Source organism: Anabrus simplex, chromosome 10 (genome assembly GCF_040414725.1).
Source record: "Anabrus simplex isolate iqAnaSimp1 chromosome 10, ASM4041472v1, whole genome shotgun sequence".
NCBI lineage: Eukaryota > Metazoa > Arthropoda > Insecta > Orthoptera > Tettigoniidae > Anabrus > Anabrus simplex.
In genome coordinates this window covers 87,804,778-87,832,210 of record NC_090274.1, presented here as the reverse complement: position 1 = coordinate 87,832,210, position 27,433 = coordinate 87,804,778, and the positions used below count along the sequence as shown (strand labels likewise).

At 38.4% G+C, this 27,433-nt stretch overlaps 1 protein-coding gene across 1 annotated transcript; it reads right to left on the bottom strand.

Moving 5' to 3' along the window:
- Positions 1-9,404: 9,404 nt before the first annotated feature.
- Positions 9,405-10,190, bottom strand: LOC137502343 (zinc finger protein 154-like). The gene has a single exon (XM_068229348.1). The coding sequence runs from the start codon at positions 10,188-10,190 to the stop codon at positions 9,405-9,407; it is 786 nt and encodes a 261-aa protein (XP_068085449.1).
- Between the last annotated feature and the right edge of the window lie 17,243 nt (positions 10,191-27,433).

The window sequence follows — 27,433 nt, the reverse complement described above, 5'->3', positions numbered from 1 at the left end:
AATTTCGCTATATTCGTTCCTTTCTCCCACTCTCTACATAACCAAGATGTCATCTTATAGCTTTTCCCTACCATGTCCAGCTCCTTCTTACTTCGTAGTTTGATCTTTATCTCCGCTAAAGCTCGGCATTGATTAAAAATATGCAGGTCCTCCCACTTCTCTCCACATAACACACATCTATCCCTATTCTCACTCCCTACCCATCCCCTGTTCCTCGGAACACCCAATACCCACCAATACAAATCTCTCTTATCCCTTCTACCTTCAAACTCCGTTTTAGAGTTTATTACTTCCACCAATGTATTTAATACTGATAAAGAGACTCTCTCTCTACATTCCCCTATTAATCTCTGTCTTTCAATATCTAGTAGTCTTCCCTCTATCCTTTCCCATACCCATTTATTCCTACCACCCCCCAGACCTCTCCATATACCCCGAATCCAATCTTTTGTAACTTTTTTTGCACTTATTCACCCAGTAAGCTTCATTCGTCATACCTTTCTGAAAACTAAACGTTTCTTGTACTAATGCCCCACCCTTCCCTTCCTCCAAACGAATCCAGTACTTGAACACCCTCTTAGCTATTTCAACCTCTATCGATTCTTTACAGACTAATCTGGCACCGGCATTGGCTGTACAATTTGGGAGGACCATCATGATCTTACTAAATTTCGCCACCACCTGGTTTAGTTCACCCCTGCCCTCCTCCATTCCCCATACTTCAACCCCAAATAGCATTTTGCTCATTACCAGTGATTTAAACACCGTTTTCTGAATTTTGTATTTAACGTCTGGAAATTTCTTTTCTAATACCCATACTGCCGCAAGCGCTCCTCTTCCTTTAAATTTTGCCACCTTACACTGATTTTTCAAGCAGAATTCTTACTAATTATTACACCTAGGTACTCAATTTTTCCCCCTGGTCTAATTTCTTCCTGATCTAGCCCCCAAACTTCCTTATTCTTTCTCCCACCCCTTTTCCTACACACCATTATCTGAGTCTTTCTTAAATTTACTCTAAGAGACCATTTCCTAGTATACTCAACTACCTTGTCCAACCCTTTTTGCAACCCACTTGCCGTCAAAGCCAAAATCAATAAGTCATCCGCGAATAGCAACCCCGGAACCTCCATTTTCCCTATCCAAGGGCATTGCAATGCGTCTCAACCATGCCCCTCTAAAATATTATTTATAAATAATATAAATAATATCGGGTGTAGCTTACACCCCTGTCTCACCTCGCTTTTCGATTCAAAACACTTACTCAACCTTCCATCCTGCAATTTAATCATCACAAACACTTCCTCATAAATAATTTCTATTGCCACCCTCATTTTCTTCGACATTCCAACCTCCTTTAATCTCAAAAATAGCGCCTCCCTACTGACCGTATCGAAGGCTTTTTCTAAGTCGATCGCTGCTATAAATAATTTACGCCCTGCTGTCCTCACATACTTTGTAATCAAAGTGTCCAGAATCCAGGCGATAAGGAGCTACATTCGGCAATACCTTCAACCGGTTCTATTACCTATTACCTTCACCCAAAAAATTCAGCTTCCATTTATGGACAATGTCAAAAACCGGGTTAATATTAGGAATACGGTCACTAATTGGACTAGTAATTTGTGAATAAGAGTTCACGCGTACTTCAACGAGGGCATTTTCACCACTGGCAATCGGATCCCTCGCTTCAAGGTATCTAGCTCTCTCACTAGCAGATACGGAACACGTGTTAATGTTATCTAATTCATGACCCATATCTTTTACATTGTTGGAGATATCTCAATTAAAAATTTCACTCTCACTGCCCATATTCAAGCCATTATCTCTTTCCATAATTAGGAGTCGGGCTGAGTGGCTCAGACGGTTAAGGCGTTCGCCTTCCGACTCCAACGTGGCAGGTTCGATCCCGGCTCAGTCCGGTGGGATTTGAAGGTGCTCAAAAACGTCGGCCTCGTGTCGGTAGATTTACTGGCACGTGAAAGGACTCCCGCGGTACTAAATTCCGGCACCTTGGCGTCTCTGAAGACCAAAAAGTAGTTAGTGGGACGTAAAACAAATAACATTATTATTATTATTACATAATTAGGACGGAATTTCAGCAGCAACAGACACGCAAAGGATAAAGGATCTTCGTAAATAAGTAAGCATACCTAAAATTAGGTGACATCACACGTGGAGACAGGGGGTTACTCGGAAGTGATTTAACATGCCCAGAAAACATTTTCATCCCCAGCTCAACCTATTCCCAATTTTATTCGAAGGAGATTACCCAGTCTAACCGCGTGACTGCTACCATTTGAGCCACACCGCGCAAGTACAAAACCTGCTCAACGTGCCTAATATAACGTCATTAGCTAAAAACTGAGGCGGGGATCGAGACTGGGAGAGGCCAGATGTCATAAGACTTCAGCTGGAAATGAACCTCTCGGCATGAGCCTAGTATCTTACAGGGATGTATCAACAGTCTCACTGCGACGGTATACCATCATTCAGAATCCAATTATATTACAATCAGTTGAACCGCTTATAAGCGTGCGATTGCATTCAGATTATCCCCACATAAACACGACGCAATACACACAGTTCATTAAAAGGTGGTCTAATTTTCCAACAGTTATTAATTTCATCTACTCAACCTATCTCCACTCCCGTATATCACACCTCCCTTCTTTTATATCTCTTATTTTTACAACTATCCGTCAGCCCCCAAAATGTATACTCCTACGCATCAAAGAGCTGACTAATGGAAATAACTATTCGTAGAACGTCCACAGTAGATTTAAAAGGAGCACGAACACGACCTACAAAAATAATGTTAAGGGCCAAAAGCATGCGCACAGCATACATACATACATTGTATTTACTTCTAAATTTACATTGACTATTTCTGTTCTAAATTTGGTAACTTACCCATCCACAAGATGTATTGTAATTCATTGCTATTAGTGATTGGCTCATAAAAGTTATTGTGTCGGAAAACATCACGACACGTTGAAACTTGTGCGTCAAAATTATCCACGGTATCCCTCTTGGAACATTTTCCGGTGCTGTTTCGTTTTGACTGTTCGAGTGACGCCATGCATCTTGCACCTACGCGATTAATGCGTGTTTGTGTGTTTAGGCCTGAAAAATTATTTTTGGTCTTGTAGAACAATATTCTGTGCTCCCACATATTTCTGCTATAGACATTTTTGCGCGATTTTCCATCCATGCAACTATATCTGATGAGCAAGAATATGTGTGATAGTTATAATTGTTTACTGCACTTTGTACTGGTATGATAAGGTTGCTGTCAACTTGTGTGATGTGTGGTGGAGCGCTGGCCACGTGGCATCACTTAACGTGTTTATCTACTGGCATATGGTGAAGATCTGCTATTCTTCAACCAAGTAAGACCATTCCATGTTTACTCTACCTAAAATGTTGGACTGTCATCTTCTGTAATCAACGTGTGAAGATTTGATTTGGACATTGAAATTGTACCATGTAATGTTGTATCCAACGTCTCAACTTTTTGCCTTCCCGTGTTTTGGCTTTCGGAGGGGGGAATCTGTGACATGAATTAAAGCTAACCTCGTTTATTTGACAAAGGTATTTGTGTGTGGGGAATTCATCTACCATTATCGCCCATTGTTTGAATTGCAGTGAATTTATGACTGAACTATGCATATTTCAATGTGTAATCTGCTATTGATACGTCAGTAGCTTCGATATTTCTCATTCGCTCAGTAAGCTAGTTGATTTGCGCGCGCAGGCGCACTATTCCCCTGAACTAAGCGATGTGCTTCTTGCTCGCTGCAAACGAGTCATTTGGTAGCCAAGTGCCATCATGGACGCTATTACTAACCGTGTTCTGTGGAAGATGCGATTGAGAGTGTGGAATGGAGCGCGATACCCCTGGCTGATAGCCATGTAAACCAAGGCATTTGTCTTAGTTGCAGTATATTTAGTGTTTTCATATTTTTTATTTACCGTTCTTTAGTATATAAGTGACTGGAATATCTGCGTGAGCGTGCTTCATTGCAAAATGACTTAACAACGTAAGCTATCGGATTATATTAAATTGGACACCCAAGGATGTAAGTACAAGTATCCTTTTAATTGTTTCGAAACTGTTTTTGTTATTTGGAGAAGAAGAGTCTGAGTAACACGCTATCATTGACAGTAATACTGTGGGAAATTTCGGCAACGCTGTCAGAATAAATTGTATCAAGCAAACCCCGCAACTGTAATTTGAAATTACGCCTACTTTTAAAAGACCCGTCGGCGACGGTTTATTCGTTAAATTAACGTGGGATTTTTCTATCCTCAAGATTTTAAAATGTAACATGTTTGTAAAATTCAATATTCCAATTGTAATTGATAATGGGGTAATTCTGGAACTCGGTATATGCGCGGATGGGAGGCAAATTTCTCCATTCATTTTATTTCATTGAGAATATTGTTGTGATACCTTTCCTGTTCCTTAAAGTTATTGAGGTTATTATTATTATTATTATTAATTTAGTTGGTGGATTTCTTTCTATATTTCCTGGTTCAGTGCTGTGGTCTCTATAGCACTGTTATCAATGCATTGGATGATGCTATGTGCTAGTATAATTTTCGTGATGGGATCAGTCTTTAACTCCTTACTGGGATCGTTTATTTCCTGTCTTATTCGCACATTACCGTATTCCAAGACCTCCTGAAAATTAAATTCAGTACCCGGCATTTTAATCCACTATTAATAGTTTGTTGGAGGAAATGACTGTCACACATAAAATACATACCGATGACGAAATTTAACGCGGAAGGGAGAAGCCCACTCCAAGAGTAGGTTCATCAAAAGACCGGGAACAAGTACTCACCTAAAGGTTTAACCTGCCTTAACATGTCATGTGTAATGAGCCACACCATTAAAGTTAAAAGATATTAATCAACACATTCATACCTACAGATGCAATTGAAATTCTACTAAGTAAATGAAAAGAAATATCTTGTCAATTAAAATTAATATTGTGAATCAACTGAAACCAGAAGTTGAAATATTTCTTAGATCAAGATAAAAATTGAAGGTTGAGTTACCTCAAAACAACCTTACCTATATCCCTAATATATTATTATTACCACTATTATTATTGGAGTGTGTACAGTGTCCGGAACCTCAGAATTAGAACAGGCCTTGGTTTACTAGGCAAGGAATATTGTTAAATAAAAATGAATTTTGGTACTTGACATGCAGAATCAACTGCCAATATTAAAAAACTGACTAGCACAATTAATTCAATAAATAGATTTCACATTTATCTGACTAGCTAGCAGAATAAATGACAGCCATTAAGCACAATTCCGTCTATGAGTAATATTCGGAGACGGTCATCTATTTTTCAACAAGATAGGGCAGAGAAAAAGAAAATCATCATTAAACAAACTCGGAACCGGGCAACCGGCCATGATAATAGGCAAGGCAATAAGCTTAAAGAAATCTAGCCTTACGGCCATTGATAATTTTGAGGTTTCGTTTACATTAGGGAAGAATACCACGAAATGCAATTGTGAACTTTATGCCTACACTCATCATGCGATGTTCACATAACACCTTTAATAATCTTAACCTCGAGTTAGAGCCATGATACAGCTTTTAAAACTTACTAGAAGGGATGATTATTGAATTAAGGTTATCATTTTAGCACATTTTAAGAATTCTAAACAGAATAATTGCGAATTACAGATGTGGCATATCTGCCGATCACACGGCCACTGGAATCAGTTCCACACATAAATTTTAACTCACAGCATACAAAAAGGTTATATATTTACCTTGAGGATCGGACCACAACACTACCTGATTAAAAATGGAAATTGAATGAAATAGTTTACCACATGGGCTCGTGAAACGGATGAAAATGATTTGCAATTAAAGAAAGGTAATATTCGTGGTAAATCAAACAATAACTGCTGGTGCTGACTTGAAGAAAACAACATGGAAACACGAAAAGCCACAAAGGTTTTTATCCAGGATCAAAAATCCTTCCTGCACACATTCTTTTCTGACACACAACCCAATTTGCTTCCGATTCAGAAACCATCTTGCTCGACTACAGACGTCATAATTCATTTGTCCAGTTCAACTATTTGCCTCATTGTCGGAGTTCCGAGTGGCAGCTGCGCAGTGCGCCACCAGCTGGCTGAGTTATTAATGAGGAACGCCAACAGGCTGCGCAGCGATGCACACTCGTTTCTATTCATAATTTGACACGAATCTCAATTTACCTGCGAAAGGAGCTAAAGTTCCTAATAATGTCTCAATGACAAATTTAAAATTCTATACATTATTATTCCAAAATCGTGGTTGTAGGGAACTGAAAATTGTTTCCCCTATTCCTTAAAGATACTTACGTACACGCTCCCCAGACTATTCATGTCCGTGTTTTCCTTTTTACTTCCATTACGAAGTGTCATTTATCTTATTTCCCTCTACGCTACAAATGTGTGGGCCTTGCCTGTTGTTTGATGATTTTGTGTCAGCTCGGCTTGGGAAGCTGTAGACTTCATTGTGTGTACCACTGTTCAGTTAACTGCGAAATTTTAATATCGTTTCCCTTCGTAATTTGTAACTAATTTGGGAAATATTTTTATTTGGATTTTTGCAATTCTCTTGTCTCTTCATTTAATTATTTATGTATGGAAAATTTGGTTTGCGACCTTTGGTTTTAAAATTGTGCGTGTTACCATGTTTCTGGGATGATTGAAATGTTTATGAAAAACTGGCCAGTGGTGTATTTAATTCTTAACGTGCGGATCCGTCTTAATATTTGTCACTTATTGATTCTGATGCGAGCTTCAGAGTACACTTATTTCTCTGTACTGTAAGAGTTACTTTTAGTTCGTAATGTGAGTGAGTTTTCACAATTTTAATTTTGTTTAAATAAGAATTTTGTCTCTTATTTGAATTCATCAATTTAATAAGAAATACTTGCTTTTGGGGGTATAAGTTCTCCAAATTACTTATTTTATTACATCGTAAGGATTATTTTACATTGTTATCTGAGTGCGCAATCATAATTTTATTTATGTAAAAAACTGAGTATTTAATGCATAATTAAAACGGTTGATTTTATCATTAAAGTATTTGCTACCGGGCGAGTTGGCCGTGCACGTATAGGCGCGCGGCTGTGAGCTTGCATCCGGGAGATAGAAGGTTCGAATCCCACTATCGGCAGCCCTGAAGATGGTTTTCCGTGGTTTCCCATTTTCACACCAGACAAATGCTGGGGCTGTACCTTAATTAAGGCCACGGCCGCTTCCTTCCAACTCCTAGGCCTTTCCTATCCCATCGTCGCCATAAGACCTATATGTGTCGGTGCGACGTAAAGACCCTAGCAAAGAAATATTTGCTCTTTATTTTGTTTATTTTTCAATATATTGCAGAAAGTTTTAAATCTTATTTAAGTATCAATCATATTTTTTCTTTTCCTAATTTTTAAGTAAAATTTTATTTTCTGAATTTTAATTTCGCTTTTATTTAGTAGTTAGCGATATTGACATGGCCACCCCTCAGGTAGTAAGCTAAGACCCTGTCATCTTATCCTTTAGGTTCTGGGTCCTCAAAGTCGGAACGTTTAATGTTCCAGCCCCCAAAGGTATTTTGCGTCTTGTGCTCATTTTGTCATTTCATGTGATCATTGTTGTGTATAGGCTTGGGCGTTGCAGAGGGTTTTGGAACAGAAGCATCAATCCAGAAAGGATTGAGGGAAAGCTACAGTTTGTCACCCTCCTTTCCAATGTTTACATAGAACAGACAGTATAAGATATCAAAGAGGAATTTGGAAAGGGATTCACAATCAAACGAGTGGAAATGAAGACCTTGAGATTTGCCGATGATATTGTTATTCTATCTCAGACTGCACAAGATCTCGAGAAGCTGCTGATTGTTGTGGACGAAGTCTTGGTTAAGTAGTACAAGATGAATATAAATAAGTCCAAAACAAAAGTAATGGAATGCAGTCGAACGAAGGCAGGTGATGCAGGAAATATTAGATTAGGAAATGAAGTCTTCAAGGAAGTAGATGAATATTGTTACTTGGGTAGTAAAATAACTAACAATGGCAGAAGGAGGACATAAAATGCAGACTACAACAAGGAAGGCAGAGCTTTCTTAAGAAAGGACATTTGCTCACTTCAAACATTGATAGGAATTAGAAAAATGTTTCTGGAGACCTTCATCTGGAGCGTGGCATTGCATGGAAGTGAAAAATTGACAACTAGCTCAGGAAGAAGGAGAATAGAAGCTTTCTCAAATGGGGTGTTACAGAAGAATGCTGAAAGATGGATGGATCGTATCACAAATATAGAGATACTGAATCGAATTGGTGAGAGATCGATGGGTAAATTTGACAAGAACAAGGGACAAAATAACAGGACACGTCTCAAGACAACCAGGACTTATTCAGTTGGTTGTTGAAGGAAGTTTAGGCGGTAAGAACGTTAGGGGTAGTCGAAAGTAAGAATATGACAAGCAGATAAGGGCAGATGTTGGATACAATAGTTACGTAGAAATGAAAAGGTTAGCAAAAGAGAGGGTGGCATGTAGAACTTAACCAGTCTGACTGATGACTAAAGAAACAGTAACATTAAAAATGGCACCCAGCATGAGGTGTTTAAATATTTGATTTGATGATTTTAGTCATATGACGATGTTTATTAATGATTTTGTTACTAACGTATATTATAGTATACCCAATATGCACTCTTCAATATACTTCCTACCATATCCATTACGACAATGTGGGCGCTATCCAAAAATCGCAAACATGTGTGGTCGAATATCAGATTAGGTTGAAATATTACCACATTGAACAAAATGTTGTGGACGTGTCTAAAAACCGCTGTCTTTTAACACGCAACTAAGATTTCTATAACTAAGTGCATATTCAACTCAGACTTCTGGCCAAAGCGTTTACACACATCAATCTCAACCAAGTGGGAGAGATGCAATGTTGCTTGTTCTCGAAGAATGCAATACGTAATAAAACTAATTATCGCAGTGATCGAAGGAATGTAGACGCACCCTAGTATCCGTCAGCGTATGTTGTCGAAGAACTGCCTTTTAGAAAACTTCTTCGCAGAGTCATTACAGAACGGGGACTCTCTTTAGTATGGATAAGCAGGTGTTGCTAGTCGCCTTGTCTGGACGCTCACGATGAAAATTATTAGAAAACTGATTACCACATTATTTACAAAAATGTGCACGCTCACGAGAATGTGTAAGTACGTGCCTAATAAGACTAAACTTTACGGTAAACTTAGAAGGACATTGATAACAGAAAAATTGGACGCTCACCAATATGTATAAGGAGGTGACGCTGAAGACTCGTCTTCTCAGGAAATGTCTTACCACATTGTCTACAGGAATAAGAAAGCTAGTCAGTATGTGTAAGAAGGTGGCGTCGAAGATTAGACCTATCAGAAAACCTCTTACCACATTGTTTACAGGAATATGGACGCTCACCAGTATGTATACGAAGGTGACGCTGAAGACTAGTCTCGTGAGAGAAAGTCTTACCACATAGACTACAAGCATGTGGATGCTCTCCAGTATGTTTAAGAAGGTGACGCATTAGACTCGACTTCTGCGAAAACCTCGAACCACATTGTTTACAGCAATGTGGACGCTCACCAGTATGTTTAAGAAGGTGACGCCGCAGATTAGACCTTTCAGAAAACCTCTTACCACATTGTTTACAAGAATATGGACGCTCATCAGTATGTAATCGAAGGTGACGCTGAAGACTCGTCTCGTGAGAGAAAGTCTTACCACATTGACTACAAGCATAAGGATGCTCTCCAGTATGTTTACGAAGGTGACGCATGAGATTCGACTTCTGGGAAAACCTCGTACCACATTGTTTACAGCAATATGGACGCTCAACAGTATGTGTTAACTGGTGTTTTCGAAGAATTGACTTTTGAGTAAAATTAGAACCACATTTATCACAGGAATATGGACGCTCACCAGTATGTATACGAAGGTGACGCTGAAGACTCGTCTCGTCAGAGAACATCTTACCACATTGGCTACAATCATGAGGATTCTCTCCAGTATGTTTACGAAGATGACGCACAAGATTCGACTTCTGGGAAAACCTTGTGCCACATTGTTTACAGGAATATGGACGCTCTCCAGTATGTTTAAGAAGGTGACGCATAAGATTCGACTTCTGGGAAAACCTTGTACCACATTGTTTACAGGAATATGGACGCTCTCCAGTATGTTTAAGAAGGTGACGCCGAACATTAGACCTCTCAGAAAGCCTCTTACCACATTGTTTACAAGCATTTGGACGCTCACCAATATGTATACGAAGGTGACGCAGAAGGCTCGTTTCGTGAGAGAACGTCTTACCACATTGTTGACAGGAATATGGATGCTCACCAGTATGTGTACAATGGTGACTATTAATATGCGATTTGTGAGAAAACTTCAGGCCACATTGTTTACAAGAATATGGACGCACACTAGTATGTGTAGCAATGTGACGCCGAAGGTGCGATTTCCGAGAAAACTTAGAACCACATTCATTACAACATAGTTCCCATTCGCTATTAGGATGGTTTGGACTTTTTTTCAGGGTCACAGAACATGTGTAGGTTGCATTCAGTACGAGTGGGCAACGTGCACATTACCTTACTTCCTTCCTTCGTTATCTTGCACCTACTGTTACACGTACCCATCGGACCTCCGGTAATTAATTGAACATTCCCAAATCTAGAAAACGAAAAAATAAGTTATTAAACTTTACTATTCAGATGACTAAATCAAATACAATAATCAGAAGAAAACGCAATATATGTACCAAGATTGCTTCTTATCACATAACATAGCAGACCAAACCTCAATAATTTTAGATAAAGTCTCAAACACACAAGCCCATATAATTTCCATTTGCCTAATAGAATACATGATAAGTTTGCACTTAACCACAGCACAGACAAACTATTCAAGAGGGTCCTATATGGAAGCAATTATTGTGGTAAATGCTCCCCTTACCTGCATTCGCAACTTCATTTTAATTGAGACTCATCACATTTAAGATGCCAAATAATAACTAATAATTTAATGGCTTCATCCTTAGTGAGATTATATGTTGTCAGGATTTCTCTATCATCTACTGGACATTGGCAAGGGCTTCTGGCCAATTTGACGTCCAATTTCTGAGATAATCATTTTTCTGACTGAAGCCCCTCAGCTACTTCATCTGAGCTAATACCTGTCAACGTATCAAGGTACAAATAAGAATATGCAGGAGAGTGAGATTCTTTGTGTTCGTCAGCAAGCTGAACTAGAAATTTCGGAGCAAGAAATCGGGCAGAACTTATAACAGTCGTACGGTGGTAGTTCTCTTCATCACGCTAGGATTCACAGCACACAATATTCCGAAGACTCCTGTGGTCGGGTTGCATTAACACAAACTGGTATATCTTAGGAACATCAGTTGAATGAGTTTCAAGATGGGTTATTAATCTTAAAAAATAGACAGGAAGTCAGGCTAAACTTCAGGGTCAGCCGTTTACGAAGGGTTCAAAACTATCCCATTTCAAGATTCACAACTTCTGTCAAACTCAACAGTTTGGTTGGTTTTCACGCTAGAATCTTTGAGTACACAATGATGGGGCATATGTATGCTTGATGAGTTAGAAGTCATATGGAGTATATTTTCCATGTGTCTCGTTTCACTGTATTCACGCATGAAAATTACATTACGTTACATTACATTACATTACCTGGCATTACCTAGCAAACTTATTTTCAGTGTATTCGAGCATTTTAACAGCATTATGCTTAAACTGATGTAGAGGTGACACTTGAGAACGAATAGGAAATTTGCCATTAAACCTGCCAGAATCATCCATTTCATCATTGTTCAAAATATGTTCTTCACATGCCCTTTCTTCAGGAGTAAGGAATGGTTTATAGCGTTCTTCAAGCTTCCAAAACCTCCGCTATTTTGTGTAAAGAGAATCGAGATTTATCAGCCTGGCACACCGAACTTTGGCGTTATTTCTAACAGAAAAATCAGGGATGGTGCCTGACAATCCCCAACCAAATTTGGTCATCTAACAAAGTGCGATAACCTTCCTTATGCAAGGTATTAGAAGACAAAATATCATAACAGACTTCAACTCTTCGCAAGATATAAGAGGAAGAACGCTGCTTAAATGTTGTAACACTTAAAATGACATCACGAGCAATATACGAACTGGAACAATCAATTTGTTGTGCAGGAAGTTGGCTTGTTGATTATTCACAACTGTACAGTTCAACTTCAATGTATAATCTGACACATTAGAGAACGAAACAAGGTTGCATGTGGATCATCCAGGCGATACATCAGTATTGCCTATACCAAACACAGGTAGTCAACAAACCTTAGTACGAATGACAAGTCTACAAGACACTAAGAATAAATGACTCCCCCAGTCCAATAAAATCTTCAACTAGTACAATCTCTGCTTTCGTGACAAGTCTACAAGATACTAAGAATAAATGACTCCCCCAGTCCAATAAAATCTTCAACTAGTACAATCTCTCCTTTCGTGACAAGTCTACAAGATACTAAGAATAACCCAGTCCAATAAAATCTTTAACTAGTACAATCTCTCCTGAACAGTTCTTCACTGCTATACACGTTTTGGTTAACTAAATATTTGGGGACTGGCTCAATTGCAGAACTTCTAACAGGTATATCATTATTGGGAATTGTTTGTTCTTTACAAACCAATAAGGTGTGGGGTCCATTGTACCGGGGACACTTGTGTCACTTACACTGTTTAAATACATGAGAACCAAAAAATATAGATACCAAAGGTTACTTTCCCTCACAAACTTGCAGTGATAATTAATGTTTGTTTGAAATTTCTACAATCAGAATTGCTATGATTATCAAGTTTTCAACACTCACCATTAAAGAAAATGCTCTTGTTGGTACTGTGTAATAAAATCTAAAACAAATGACAATGACAAATGGGCCATGAATTAAAGAAAATTAGTGGAGCCAATTTACAATACCTTATTTTCGGAGATAATGCTCGTTGTCCACAAGGATCCAAAATCCATGCACTGATCCTTATAATACTATTAATTACTGGTAATGTAGAACCATGGCCTTCCTCCTATAGTGGTACAAATCATACATGTCGTACTCGTGGCGTTCCTCTGATGGTGGTACTAATCACAGGTAATATAGACAAAGGGCATGCCGTACATAATGGCACCCCTCAAATGTAACACAGACCGATGGTGTTCCTCACACAGTGGGACTAAACACGGTCACCGACTAGATCAATGATGATGATGATGATGATCATAATTCTTGTTCAAAGGGGCCTACCCGCTAGGTAACCAGACCCTATTGGTTTGAGGTGCAACAAAATGAAACAATAATTAAAACATCAACATGTATTCATCGACAAGATTCTAAAGTAAATGATGGTGAAGAATTAGCATGAATTCAAAACAATCAGTGGATCCAAATGACAATGCTTTAATGACTTCACTATGCAGGGTAGGATTAAAAATAACTTTAGGATAAAACATGCAACTTAGCTTGGAGTTCCAACGCTCAATGATGCATCAGCCTGTTTGCATCCCGGAGTCAGCGTGCTTTCCTCCTCCAAAGAGCGAGTTTGCTACATGTTTTTGGTCCTATAGCCAAGAACATCCACCCGATGGATGATAAGTTCGAATCCGCAGTTAAGAAGATAGTTTTAAAGTGGTTTCACATTTTCATACCAAGCTGGTTAACATGTCACTGTACTGTGAAACTCCTTCTCCTCAAAGACATAGTAGCGCTTAACCTCTTCCTTATTGACAGAGTACTGTATGACCTCTTCCTACCTAGTACTCTTTACCGTTACAAAATTGAGAAAACCTCAGATTTATCTCTCGGACCTCTTAACAGACAACCAACCATACACCTTTATTGAATAGACCTAAATGATTTGCTGTTAAAATTTATACTTCATCAATTCACATTCAAATAACTGCCTTCCTCACCACCACCATTAAGGAACAAACGCTGAATCTGCGTGTTCTGAGATAGAGATTTGAACCCCAAAAACTACAACAAAAACTCCACTCATATTCACTTGAAAACGGGTATTGATATAATCGTTTTACATAGAATCGGTTCATCATGAGATTCGACTATTGATTAGTGTCACTATTATAATTAGACTTATGTTTTAATGGTCCACATTTTCAATCCTATAGTATGCAATGTGTATCGACTATATACTGTAGTATTGGAAAGGTGGACCACTAAAACATACGTTTAATTATTACTGTTATAACAATTCAATACGGATCAAAAACAACCAATTTATATCCTATGATATTGAGTAGTATGGCAAAGCAACTATGAGCTGCGACATAACAACTTCAACAGAAACCAACAGAGAGCACCATCAGTTAGAAATATACCACCTGCGGGAAAAGCTTCTTCCATGATGTCCGCAAATTCTACACCATAACCACCACCATGACGACAACAAATTGCGATGGAGAAGAATGCAGGGAAGAAGGCTAGGAGCCTGGAAGACAGCGATTCTCCAATCCCAAATAATTGCACGTAGATTGCTATTGCTCCAGAGGAATAAATCCCGTTTGTATTGACGGGCAGAACACACACTCCACTCTCAATGAGGCGGCACATCACATCTCAACATCAGAATGATATTCTTTTTGCCAGTTGCTTTACGTCGCACGGACACAGATAGGTCTTATGGCGACGATGAGACAGGAAAGGGCTAGGAGTGGGAAGAAAGCGGCCGTGGCCTTAATTAAGGTACAGCCCCAGCATTTGCCAGGTGTGAAAATGGGAAACCACGGAAAACCATTTTCAGGGCTGCCAACAGTGGGGTCCGAACATACTATCTCCCGAATACTGGATACTGGCTGCACTTAAACGACTGCAGCTATCGAGCTCGGTTTGGGAGAGTGATATTCTAGCGCCGTTCCATTTACCAGCTGCAGACCGATCGACGATATTACCGCCAGTAAATATCAGGAGGTAAGCAGAGGAAGCAAGAAACCTGCACTGCTCACACAAGGTACAACCCAGTGGCACAACAACAAACACTGGTCTGCCTGTCCCAATCTACACAGTGAAGATGAGAAATCTGAACCAGGATATCAACCACTTGCTCCAAATCTACAATATAATCACCAAGCTTCTGCCCAAAGCCACACGAGATTATCTCCTAGAAATTCAGCACAGCAAAGATGGGTACCCCATCAAAATTTCTAAAAATATTTATAGAGTGCAAGTCAACAAAATAGGACTGGCACATTTTGGACACAAGCTACAGCACAGAACCAGGCTCAACAATGCTGCACAACTAACCGCCTTTGCGTCCAGCCCCCACCTGGTCAGCTGTGGTACATGGGGTTCATAGCAGCTACACGGAGGACGTTATCACGTTCAGAAACAGGGACATCAAACATTCCGGGCCATTCGGATCCGGAATTCTAAACGGACACACCTCACTGATGCGTATCCTGTCCCGGTTTATGGCAACCATGAACCAGTTTCTGAGGGATGGTTTGCTGATCTACGTGAAGCGACATCATGTGGAGGCCTCTTGGTCACCTTGACCACAGCGCCGGCACTGCGATCGCTGCGAATTCTTTGATCATCCAACTATTGCTCACTTCAAAATGTGCGATTTGTAGTGGACAACACACCTCCAGTGCTTGCACGAGAAGGGGATCACTTGCAGTGAATATCTCGGTTAAATGTAAGGGTAAACCTTAACCTTCTCCCACTCAGCCGGAAAAAGTGTTACCTATCACACCAATTGACATCCCTGCCCCTCCCTTCCCTTCCACTCTTCCCCTCCTTCCACTGCGACCATTCTGAAAACCATCACTATGGAGCTCCAAAATATTGTCCCATTCCAATGTCCTGATGTTCTGTATCAGGTCCAGCTAGCGGTGCGATTGATCTTCCAGACTCACCTTGGCGGAACTTCCTCGGCGACGTGAATGCACTGTGCATTATTTTTACCTGATCCTAGTCCACTGTTCTAGTAAATGAATGTTTATTACACTAATGTGTGTTCTTTAAGGGTCAAGTGACTGCTGCCCCAATAGATGTCACGGAGGGGTAGCAATTAGTATTCACAAATCCATCCCTTAAGAACAACATGATCATTCCTTAAACGAATATCTATCTGAAAACTTAGAGATAGAAATCACTGTTGGAACTCAAATAATAGCTTTAGAAATAATATTTATATACCTCTTGACTATTCCCCACCATAGAAAATTGTACAAAATACTGATCTAAATATAGTACTTACATCACGATCACAGATTTTAAAATTACTTCTTATACAGAAAAACTACAAGCTATTTACGATCAACTGTTACATAATATACTTACATTTCTCTTCCCCCAACCCGCTCTAAATCAGATACGAGCCCTGTATTTCTGATCCTCTGTCTTAACCTAGCAATGAACCGTGACATCACCATACTACATTCAATGGGAAGTGACAATGTCCCTGCCTTACAAACCATCAAAATGTACTACCAAACCCATAGCAACATAACCAACATCCTGTCATACCTATTGGGTAGCATACAAACAATATCAGACATAATATGCAATATTGAACTACCTACTTCACAACATGAATTACATGATAAAGTTAAGGAATTAGAATCCCCGCTAACTATTGGCAACCGACTCCACATTCCTCACCACACCTCCCGTCTACACAAACTTCCCCTGCCTCCCTAAGCACTCCAAATATTAAAATATTCCCATGAACATTACAAGGCACACCTTCGGAACTGTGACCCAAATATTCAGGAAGAGAAGAGTTCGAACCTTATTCTACTCTTCCTGAAACCTGATGAAAAAATTAAAAAATGATGAATGCCAATTTTTTCATGTTAGAATTACAAACGCGCAAGGAAGAGTAGAATAAGGTTCGAACTCTTCCCTTCCTGAATATATGGGTCACAGGTTCGAAGGTGTGCCTTGTAATGTTCATGGGAATATTTTAATATTTGGAGTGCTTAGGGAGGCAGGGGAATCAAGCATGGTTTCAAAGACCTTCATATGACTATAGTATTTTCTCTGGAACCATCTGAGTTAAGACCGTTGAATGTTACACTTATACGAACAAGTTATTCTTCACATGAAGGACATATATTTTGCAATTTTATTTTAACAAGACAAAATTATAAACATTTTGTGACTTATATGCTTCAAGCTTGATCATCTCTCATGTGTGTACGGACTTAACAACTGAGTTTCTCACCTTCGATATTAAAGAAATTTACTTCATGGTCTGATGCACCATAATCCCATTCCATAATTTTGTACCATAATTTTTACTTGTTTTTAATCACTATTGCATGTGTGCCATGTGTTTGATACTGCATTTTGAATGTTTGTATTTTGTTCAAGTGTATCACTGGCTGATGATGACGGGTAATCAGTGTCGAAACTAGTACCACTCTTTTATGAACCACATGCGGTATAATTCACATCAATGAATTAGTATTGAAATGGGTGGACACAAAATCTCGACTCCCTCCATCTCATACCTCAGTAATACGCAAGTTTCTGTCCTCAGCACTCCACATATGACCATGTCTTTCATATCTCTGTATCCATCACAAAATATTTACCTAACGAAATATGCACAGCCCTTACCTGTCTTGATGTTGAGAATGCCCTTCAAAGGAATGATATATAAATTCCATCATCTTCGAGTTCTAAAGACAATCACCAATTTCCTAGCGAAAATCAATGTCCAAAACACATTTACCTACAACTCTCCAATTAAGGCATGAGTACCACAAGGTTCCCACTGTCACCACATTTGTGTGTCCTGTTTTGTAACAATATTACCCAACCGATATCCCCACTTTCATTGTGTCAGTTTGCTGAACACTCAGCACTACTGGCTGTGGAATCCAATAACTGATCCATGCAATCCCGTCTTCAAACCAATTTAAATGAACTTGAACAATGGCTCAATCTCTGACAAATCAAGATTAATGTCAGCAAAAAAGTACTTTTTTTTTTCCTAATAATAAATGTAGATGCCGTCCCACTAACACCCTTTCTAACCTTAAATAATCAACCCCTTGCTGTAACGACCTCACTAACCTACCGAGGTATAACGTTTCAAAATAATTTTCAATGGGATGTACATTTGGACCAAATTTATAAAGAGGCATCCCACAAGATACAGATCCTCCCCTGGCTGTCAGGTCAAACTTGAGGATTAAAAGGAGTACAAATCACACCTCCTACCAAGCACCACTTCCTACTTCCGAGTCAGACCATAGATACATTTAAACTCAAAAGGGAATTATGGACATATACAGATCGCTCACCTCTGGGGGAGGTTCTCATTGTTATTTTTTTCCTCAGAAATTATGTCAACTTGGCTTAGTCACATGAAGAAGAATTCATTAATAATTTTATGTCATCAATTGTATACTGAAACTTAAAATATATATAAATGTATCTAAGTAAAGATATAAAATATATTTAACATTTTTTCACTTCGAGAAAAACAATGTTTTCTTTTCTGTTATTATATTTGTAGTGATTCAATACTTTGACAAGAAAATTATTTTTATTTCCTACAACGTGTTTTACAAAAGCAGAAGAAAAGTTTTTAATTTAATTCCATAAAACATGTGAAATTAGCACACAACCATAACTGAAACAAATATCTGTAAATGTAATTGGCCAAAGAGTCCATTTGTTAGACTGATGGCTCGCTCCTGTAGTGGGGAGAAGGAAATAACTATTAAACTAAGAAGATTGGTTCATCTCTCTTTGCCTCTCTCTGCCTTTAGGAAAATATCTACCATGAAACAAGCCACCCGGGGTTATATTTGCAAGGATTGAGGAATAACCTTCCTCTGGGGGTACAGCAAGACTTCCATAAGATGTCATGTAGTGCAATTTTTTGCTGCAAACACTGTAAATAATAATATTCTTAATGCAAATGGAAATACACTTGATCTTATAATTACGAATGTTAACACATTAACAGTATACAGAGATGAGTGCCCCTTCGTTGAGAAGGATAGTTATCATCCTACAATTGTAGTCACACTAATATTAAACAGAGAGCGTAACCACATTTCACAACAACCTAAACAATCTAAGTGGTTATTTGACGTTAGAGGGGTTAATTTCTTTCATATGTATAAAATGTTTGAGAAAATGGATTGGTCTAAGATCGTAGAATTTGCAAATGCTGACCAGGCTGTTGAGTGCTTTTTTGCTCAGGTACACTCTGTATTTTGTGAAACGGTACAAATGAAGAATTTTCACACAAAGATAAAATATCCTCCATGGTTTTTAATTAGAAATTCAAGAGACATCACTAACACGTATGTACTCACCTTATTGTTCAACAGTATTGTCCGATCAAAACTTGAGCATTCATGTATAATTTGGTCTCCATGATATAAATATTATCGAAATCAAGTTGAAAGAGTGCAGAAACGCTTTCAAAGATATCTTTATTCTAAAAATATTAGAAATTCCCTTTTAGAAATTATGTTTCAAAATAATTTTTGTTGAATGAATTTAAATACGTATCGCTAGCCAGTGGGTGTGTAACAGCTCATCAAGTTTATCGCTGTAAGACTGTTAATGCATTAATTGACGACAACAGTTTGCTTCACGAGTTATGCTTTAAAGTTAGAAAAAAATCATTTTAGATTTTGGCAATTGTTCATAACTCCAATCTCCGAAACTGTATTTTCTAAGAACTCTCCATTTATCAATATGTGTGAAACACAATAACATCATTAATACATATCATATAGATCTTGACTTTGTGTATGAATGTGACACATATGTAAATATATTAAAAGAATTGTACTTATCAAAGTGATTTGTTAATATGTATAATATTTAAATTATTTGGTTATAGTTTATTTTTTAAATGTAGTAACAGACTTCTGTATAATTTATGTGAAGCTGTTTCATCCATTTCATCATCTCATTTACATAGCATTTTCATATTTTCTTCTTTTTGGTATTTCTGTGTGATTTGTGTCAAATAATTGGTAAAAGCTACCTATAATTGGAGTGTGTCTCTGTTGGTGGCACATTTAATAAATAAATATAATGCCACTTTTAAAGTTCACTTCTGACTCATTCTTAGATCAGCCTTTTACGCTGATGGCAGTAGAGCGCTGACCTCCTATTTTAGTGTACACAGATGTGAAAGGCTGCAATGTTACAACATCACCTCTGTCCAGTGATCCACAGATCAGCCCTTTAGGCTGATGACAGTGGAGCGCTAACTTCCAAAGTTAGTCTACACAGACTTGATAGGTATCTTTCAACATATATTTAAATTCTGAAGCCAAAACTTTAATCTCTGGGTGATGTAAACATTATGGTATGCAATTAGAAGTCTCTAAATTTCAAATCTATGAGCTCAAAAATTTAAACTCAACAAGTGAGTGAGTCCGTGGTCGCTCAGTTCTGAAATTGACGTCCATTACGTCCATATAAGCAATCCAAATATGTTATGCCTTACCCATATCCCTAGTCCCAAATAAACAATGTATACACACTATTATGTACAGAACTAAAAGTTCAACTCTGATTCCCTCAGGTTGCCTTCCGTTATGTCCCTATGAGTATAAAAGTTACACCATCTCTGTATTCCCATTAGCAAATGTGTAGCCACTATCTTGTCAGAAGTCCAGCACCAAGTCTCGAAGATCACCCTCCAATCTTTCCTCTCTATGAGTATAGCATATGTATTAAGCCTTACACCATGTGCCTGGTCTCATTAGTACAATGTGTAGCCGAAATTTTGTTCCAAGGTCCGCTCCAAGGGAGCTAATGCTTCTGCACATTGCCTATGCAGTGGCCTCCACGGTATGCGCTAGCCTTGCATCTTGGTAGGTGTGTTAAGTACCAACTGATGTACCCAACTTAGCACACGAGAGCGAAACGCAGGCAACCAAGAATGAGTTAGGTCGAAAATTTATAATTCCAATAACGGACTATTATATAGGTATTATAAATTTACTCATTCAGGACAAATATTCATGTTCCCTATGGGAATCAACATCTATATCATCTGATGGCCAGGCAGGCATCAATTTTTGGAAGTGAGACATAGTGTCTCATTGTGCATTGGCACTGCTTATGGCTTCAAGTAGCCTACGCAGTGGCCTCTACGGTATGCATTAGCCTTGCATCTTGGTAGGTGTGTTAAGTACCAACTGATAAGCCCAACTTAGCACACGATGGCGAAACGTAGGCAACGAAGAATGAGTTAACTGGAAAATATATAATGTCCAATTAGGGACCTTTACATTGGTGCCAACTAGGCAACCTGCTGATTACAGGCTGACTTACTTTAATTTCGTGCAATTTTCTCACAAGCCATGATCAAACCAACAAGTTTAGACCATGAGCGAAGTACAGGAAACAGAATTCGAGAACGATATGCATGGACCTGTGCTGCCTTGAACCCAAGATATTGGGATATTGAGGACTTCACCCCACGTCTTGTCTGCAGAGAGAGCTACTCAACATATAAATAGCAAATTCCATATTGTTGAGGTTTATGGGTGTAAAATCTAATTAAGCTCAACGGTACTTACTTGTCTTCTTCTTTGACACAAGCGACCAGCTGACCTACTGTGTGTTCATCTACACTTATTTCATTCTTAATATCGCTGGAAGGCTGTAATGAACAAATATGCAAAACAAAGTAAGAAATTACAGTAAACAGATAACTAGAGTAAATGTTTATAAAAAGACATGACACAGCTGACAAAATAAACTGCATAATTGCACAATAACAATATCAATTTATTCTCCCAATGTAAAAAGGAAACAAGCAAACAAGTGTTAAGTCAAAATTATATGAAGAACAAGAATAAGAAAAGGAACTCATAAAAGATAAAGAGGGCAGCACTGGAAGAGGGAGCAAAAGAAAAAGAAAAACTTGAAGGACAACAATAATCTCTGCAATTTTTTCTTCTCTTCCTACAACTTCCTGTCATCGTGTTCATCGTATTATGTGTCCTTAAATGACTGGTCACTTGTTTCTTTCTTGTGTTCCCGCAGACGACTCTCATTGTCAGAAAAACATACATTGGATCTTAATATATGAAAGGTCTACCTCTTGCCTACCATGTTCAATTTCGTACAACAAATAGTTAGTTGTTGAACTTTTCATCGACTCTAGAAAATCTGAAGGCTTTATTAATACAGACTTACAACATTTACATTCAGATTTTAAAAGATAATGATGGCCGTGTTCTCTACGGATAGCAAGTACACCGCATTCCCGGAAGCCACAGAATTGATTCTCGGACAAGTCAGAGATTATTATCACGCTCTGACGGCTAGTTGCTGGTCCAGTCAGGCTGTATGAGAACAAAGAAGTTGTTATTTAATAGAGAGAGAGTCCATAGTCTAAAAAGCCAAGAATAATAGCCAAGAAAATTTGTCTTGCTCACCAAACACCGACTTATAAACTGCAGGCCATCAGGCTGAGCAGGGGTCGCTTGACAGGGTAATGTCCATCAGAGCTGTAGAGCCACAGGTTTTGGTTTGGTCTTAAAACGATTCTGTTCAAGAAGTTTAAAACTACCTAGTATGTTTTTTAGACATGACCCGAAATGCCTAACATTTTTAAAAAAATTATCATTCAAGTGAAGTAGCCTACACTTGACTTTGTATGCAATGTTAGATTAATGTTATCTCTCGGGTTTTTTGAAAGAGAGAAACCTTACGCTTTGCTTCCTCGCAAGTGAACCTTCCACTGTTCTAACAAAGGTGAAAGGATTCAATTTAGTTAAATGTCATTGATTATTTCATCAACAGAACAATATTTAAATGAATTCATCAATCTAAACCTAACTAATGACAGTTGAAGGATCATAACTAATGTCGTATATTTTGAAACTAACAACCAGCAAAACAGAAGAAACTCCCATTGTCCTGTGTAGCAAATGCTGCAAAAAAGTCAAAGATCCAAAGCACAGGATAATACTTCCCTGGAAAATCACAAGGCTCAATTCATCTCAGATGAGTCTCTTCAGGAACGGCTGCATCTACGGATATGCCACGAAGCACATGTATGTAGAATTATATTGACTGTAATGTAAAATTTTATATCGGAAAGGCAAACCCGTTTGTTCACAACAACAAAGCTTTAAACAACAATCTATATTAACTTCATGAGAAGAAACATGCTTGAAACAGGCGATTCTCCAGATGTATCCATAAAATGACGGGTCATATGAAGATTAAGTAGGCCACAGGTGGATGAAAACAGAAACGATGTTTAATTAGCTCTAGTAAATGAAGGCAAACTGACGTACTGGAGAAAAGATGGTTCGAACTTTCAGAGGGACAATACTGCTGATGAGACGCTATGCAATGGAATCTAATAATGTCACTGACAGCACACGTTAGTTTTATACCTACCTTACCTTAGAGCATACCTTCTCACATCACACGTGCGCAAATTTAGGTCAGTGTTGTCACGATGTTTTGGAATCGTACAGCACGAGCGTGTCCTCAAGGTCTTCAAGAAGCTTGCAGCGAAGCTGCATAGCCTTACAGGACAGTGGCATGTTGGGTAAAAGACTTTTTTTTTTGCTAGCGGCTTTACGTCGCACCGACACAGAGGTTTTATGGCGACGATGGGACAGGAAAGGCCTAGGAGTTGGAAGGAAGCGGCCGTGGCCTTAATTAAGGTACAGCACCAACATTTGCCTGGTGTGAAAATGGGAAACCACGGAAAACCATCTTCAGGGCTGCCGATATTGGGATTCGAACCTAGTATCTCCAGGATGCAAGCTCACAGCCGCGCGCCTCTACGCGCACGGCCAACTCGCCCGGTGTAAAAGCCTTTAACGAGGGACGCCAATAAGTGGCAGACGTGTGTCAGCCAGGTTATCCTAATGTCAGTGAAGGGGAAGTGCATGTTCTTGCCGTGTTAATGGACACTGCTCGATGTCATATAGCATGTGAGCTGGCCCAAGACACCGGGTCAACTTGGTGCTTCGGGTGAGTTTCTATTTACAAAAGGAATTCCTCGTTGTCTCCGCTTCCGTCAAGCTAATACGCAATTTATTTCCTTCCTTTAGGTCCGCCTTGGTTCGAAATCTTTCTAGACCCTCCAAAAATCCTTCTGAACATATTGTGTTTTCAAGAAATCTCGGCCATCAATCTACAATACTCAAATTTATGCATATTTATGGCTACGGGTTTCAAAATATAAGATCAATATTACGTGGAAAATATACTAATGTATTTTCTTTGCTATTTGTTTTAAGTCGCACCGACACGGATAGGTCTTATGGCGACGATGGGATAGGAAAGGCCTAGGAATTTCAAGGAAGCGGCCGCGGCCTTCATTAAGGTACAGCCCCGGAATTTGCCAGGTGTGAAAATGGGAAACCACGGAAAACCATCTTCAGGGCTGACGACAGTGGGGCTCCAACCCAATATCTCCCGATTACTGGATACTGGCCGCACTTAAGCGACTGCAGCTATCGAGCTCGGTCTAATGTAATTTAATTTACAGTATTCACACAAGATATTAGTCTCTATACTCTAGATACTATCAAGACAAACTCGAACATTCTACACAGGTCATTAACATATATACTATGATTTTTTTTGTTAAGAATGAAGCCATGTTTTCCAGTGTTGACTTAGTTTAATGTAACAAAGGCTTTTCAGTCCGTCAAACACACAGCAAATACAATGTAAATTATAACACTATAAACATACCTGTAAAATACACACTAACATACAAAGAATGACATGTTTCGTTCTACAAGAAAATCCTCAGATTCTATCAAATCACTTAAAAACAAGCTTATATATGTACAGTATTGTTTACGTAGCGTAAACTTGTCCATGATAGAGAGTTTAGTGATAACATGAAACAGTAATGACAAAAATAAAATATGTACAATTATTAATATAATTAAAACTTACGTAATTATCTAGACTGCCGATGTTAAGTCCGTTGTCACCAAATACTATCTCAGGACTGTGGTCGTGGAAAGTTTTTGGTGGGGCACGCTGCGCGTGGAGAGGGGAGGGCAAGAAAGGGAGGGGCCTTGTAGAGCGATATGGATCTCTCCTATTGGATGATTAAATCGAGTACACTATACAGTAGAGAGGGGAGGGAGAAGTAGGGCGGAGCGGCTGGAGCGCTGTGGAAACTTCCATCATCACTGAAGAGGGGAGAGATGTTATTGACCTATTTCATTTTAAATGTACCTTTATGTAATATGATGAATGCAATTTAATAATTATTTTTTAAAGTAAGGAACGGTATTATTATTATTATTATTATTATTATTATTATTATTATTATTATTATGATAAAAGCAATTTAATGAGTAGGTTTTGTCAGATATTATGTGAGTAGAGCGAATAGGGGGAATTATTTAAATGTGTATGCTCATTCAGATTATTTGTATTAGCATTTTTGCGACGTAAATTTCTATTGCTTCTTTTATATTCAAAGATTTACTTTTATTTTCGAAGTGTAAATTTTTAGATCAGTAATAATGTTTGTGAAATGGTGTGAACAGTCGTATATGTGCTCCCCGAAAGCTGAATGCCGATTATATCTGATCACGTTTTTGTGTTCTTCGTATGTTGTATGGAAATTACGTTTTGTTTGACGAAACATACATATAGGTATTTTACAGGTATGTTTATAGTGTTATAATTTACATTGTATTTGCTGTGTTTTTGACAGACTGAAAAGCCTTTGTTACATATATACTACGAGGAGCTGTTTTATCAAAAACTTGGTGCTGTAATCTGATTTTCCCTCACGTATAATGCCTTTTAATATTTTATCAGCCAATTTTACTGTGTTAAATAAAATTAAGAACGTTAATAATCTGATAAGGCCAATTGAATGCCTTTAATGTGCAATTAAGATATATTTTATGAAGAATATTTACAAAATCTCAATGCTGTATTCAATCTTTATAACATCCACAAGCAATTTGACAACGTCATTTATATTTTTATATTCAAAAGATTGTATTGTATCTCATAAGAATTATTCCAGTCTTTGTATTTTAAATATACAAGTTTTGTGGTATACACCCAATGCAAAAACTTACCTGAAGAACAAGTTGTACATACATAAATTTTAAAATTATATTAGTGTAGTTTTCAGAATGCCTTGTAACAATTTTCTTAGGCTGATGATGGCAACTATAAAATAAAATAAAATAAAATAAGATAAATAAATATCTGACGTATTAGTAACTTCACAACTTTGTAGTATTGTATAGGTGGAACAACTTACCCATATTTCCTAATGAAAATCTTGATTCTATATGGACCAAAAATGAAATTTTTTACATTAAATAAGGTGGTTAAGGCCAGATATCGGTCTTGCTGTGGGGTGGTTACCCTTGATAGACCAGGTACCGGCCTATGACTAACATTTCCTGTGTCTTGAAACCGTCCCCAAAACCTGGAAATGAAACTTTATGGCACAATCAAGGATACGGCGACTTCGGTCCGTGTCTGGCCTGCTTCCAGGCGGCCGAGTATTCTACCCTGCAAGACGGGGTCCAAATGGCGTCGTTGTGCCTTTGTGTTGTCACGATCACCATGAGGCTACACTTCGCACACTATAACACGGCAAACACGACTGAGGGAATATGGGGCGCAGGCACTGGCTGGGTTTACCTTGCGGTTACACCGTCAGTCAAAGCTGAGAACACTCCTTTCCTATACAGAGCGAACACGTAAGGTTGGTATGTGCATATCACTGAGATTTATTGAATAAAGGTGCCGGTTTCAATATTTAAATGTCATCATCAGCCATAAATATTTTAATCACACAATTGAGAAAGGACATGATAATTAAAATTGACGTTATTATACATAAATAAATACATAGCGTTTAAGAATAAAAGATGAAAAAGATTTGACATGTTATCGACGTATAAAAGTCTTTTGAATCGCTTATTTACACTGTGTGCTGAATAAAATTGTAAAAAAAACTTATAGCAATCACTTGATACACTGTTAATGTTGATCTGTTTATGTACAAATACTCAAACCTTCGCGTCTTATCTACGGTTGCATTTGAATTTATGGCCTGGCTAACTTGCCATTGAAATCTGTATCACTTTATTCCTTCTCGCTCCTGTTCCTTTTTCCTGTGCGACTTAGGTCGCTAAATGTAACTGCATCTTCTCCACCCGCGGGGCTATATTCCATCGTTCATATACGATATTTCCTGATCTCATGTCTCTTGTCTACCGGTCTGATGTCGGACCAGCCGGAGATCGAGTCTTAATTGGCCCGCTCGCTGTCCTAAGTTCTTTTACTGTACATCGCCGGGTAGCGTGAAGTCAGTTGATTGTCGA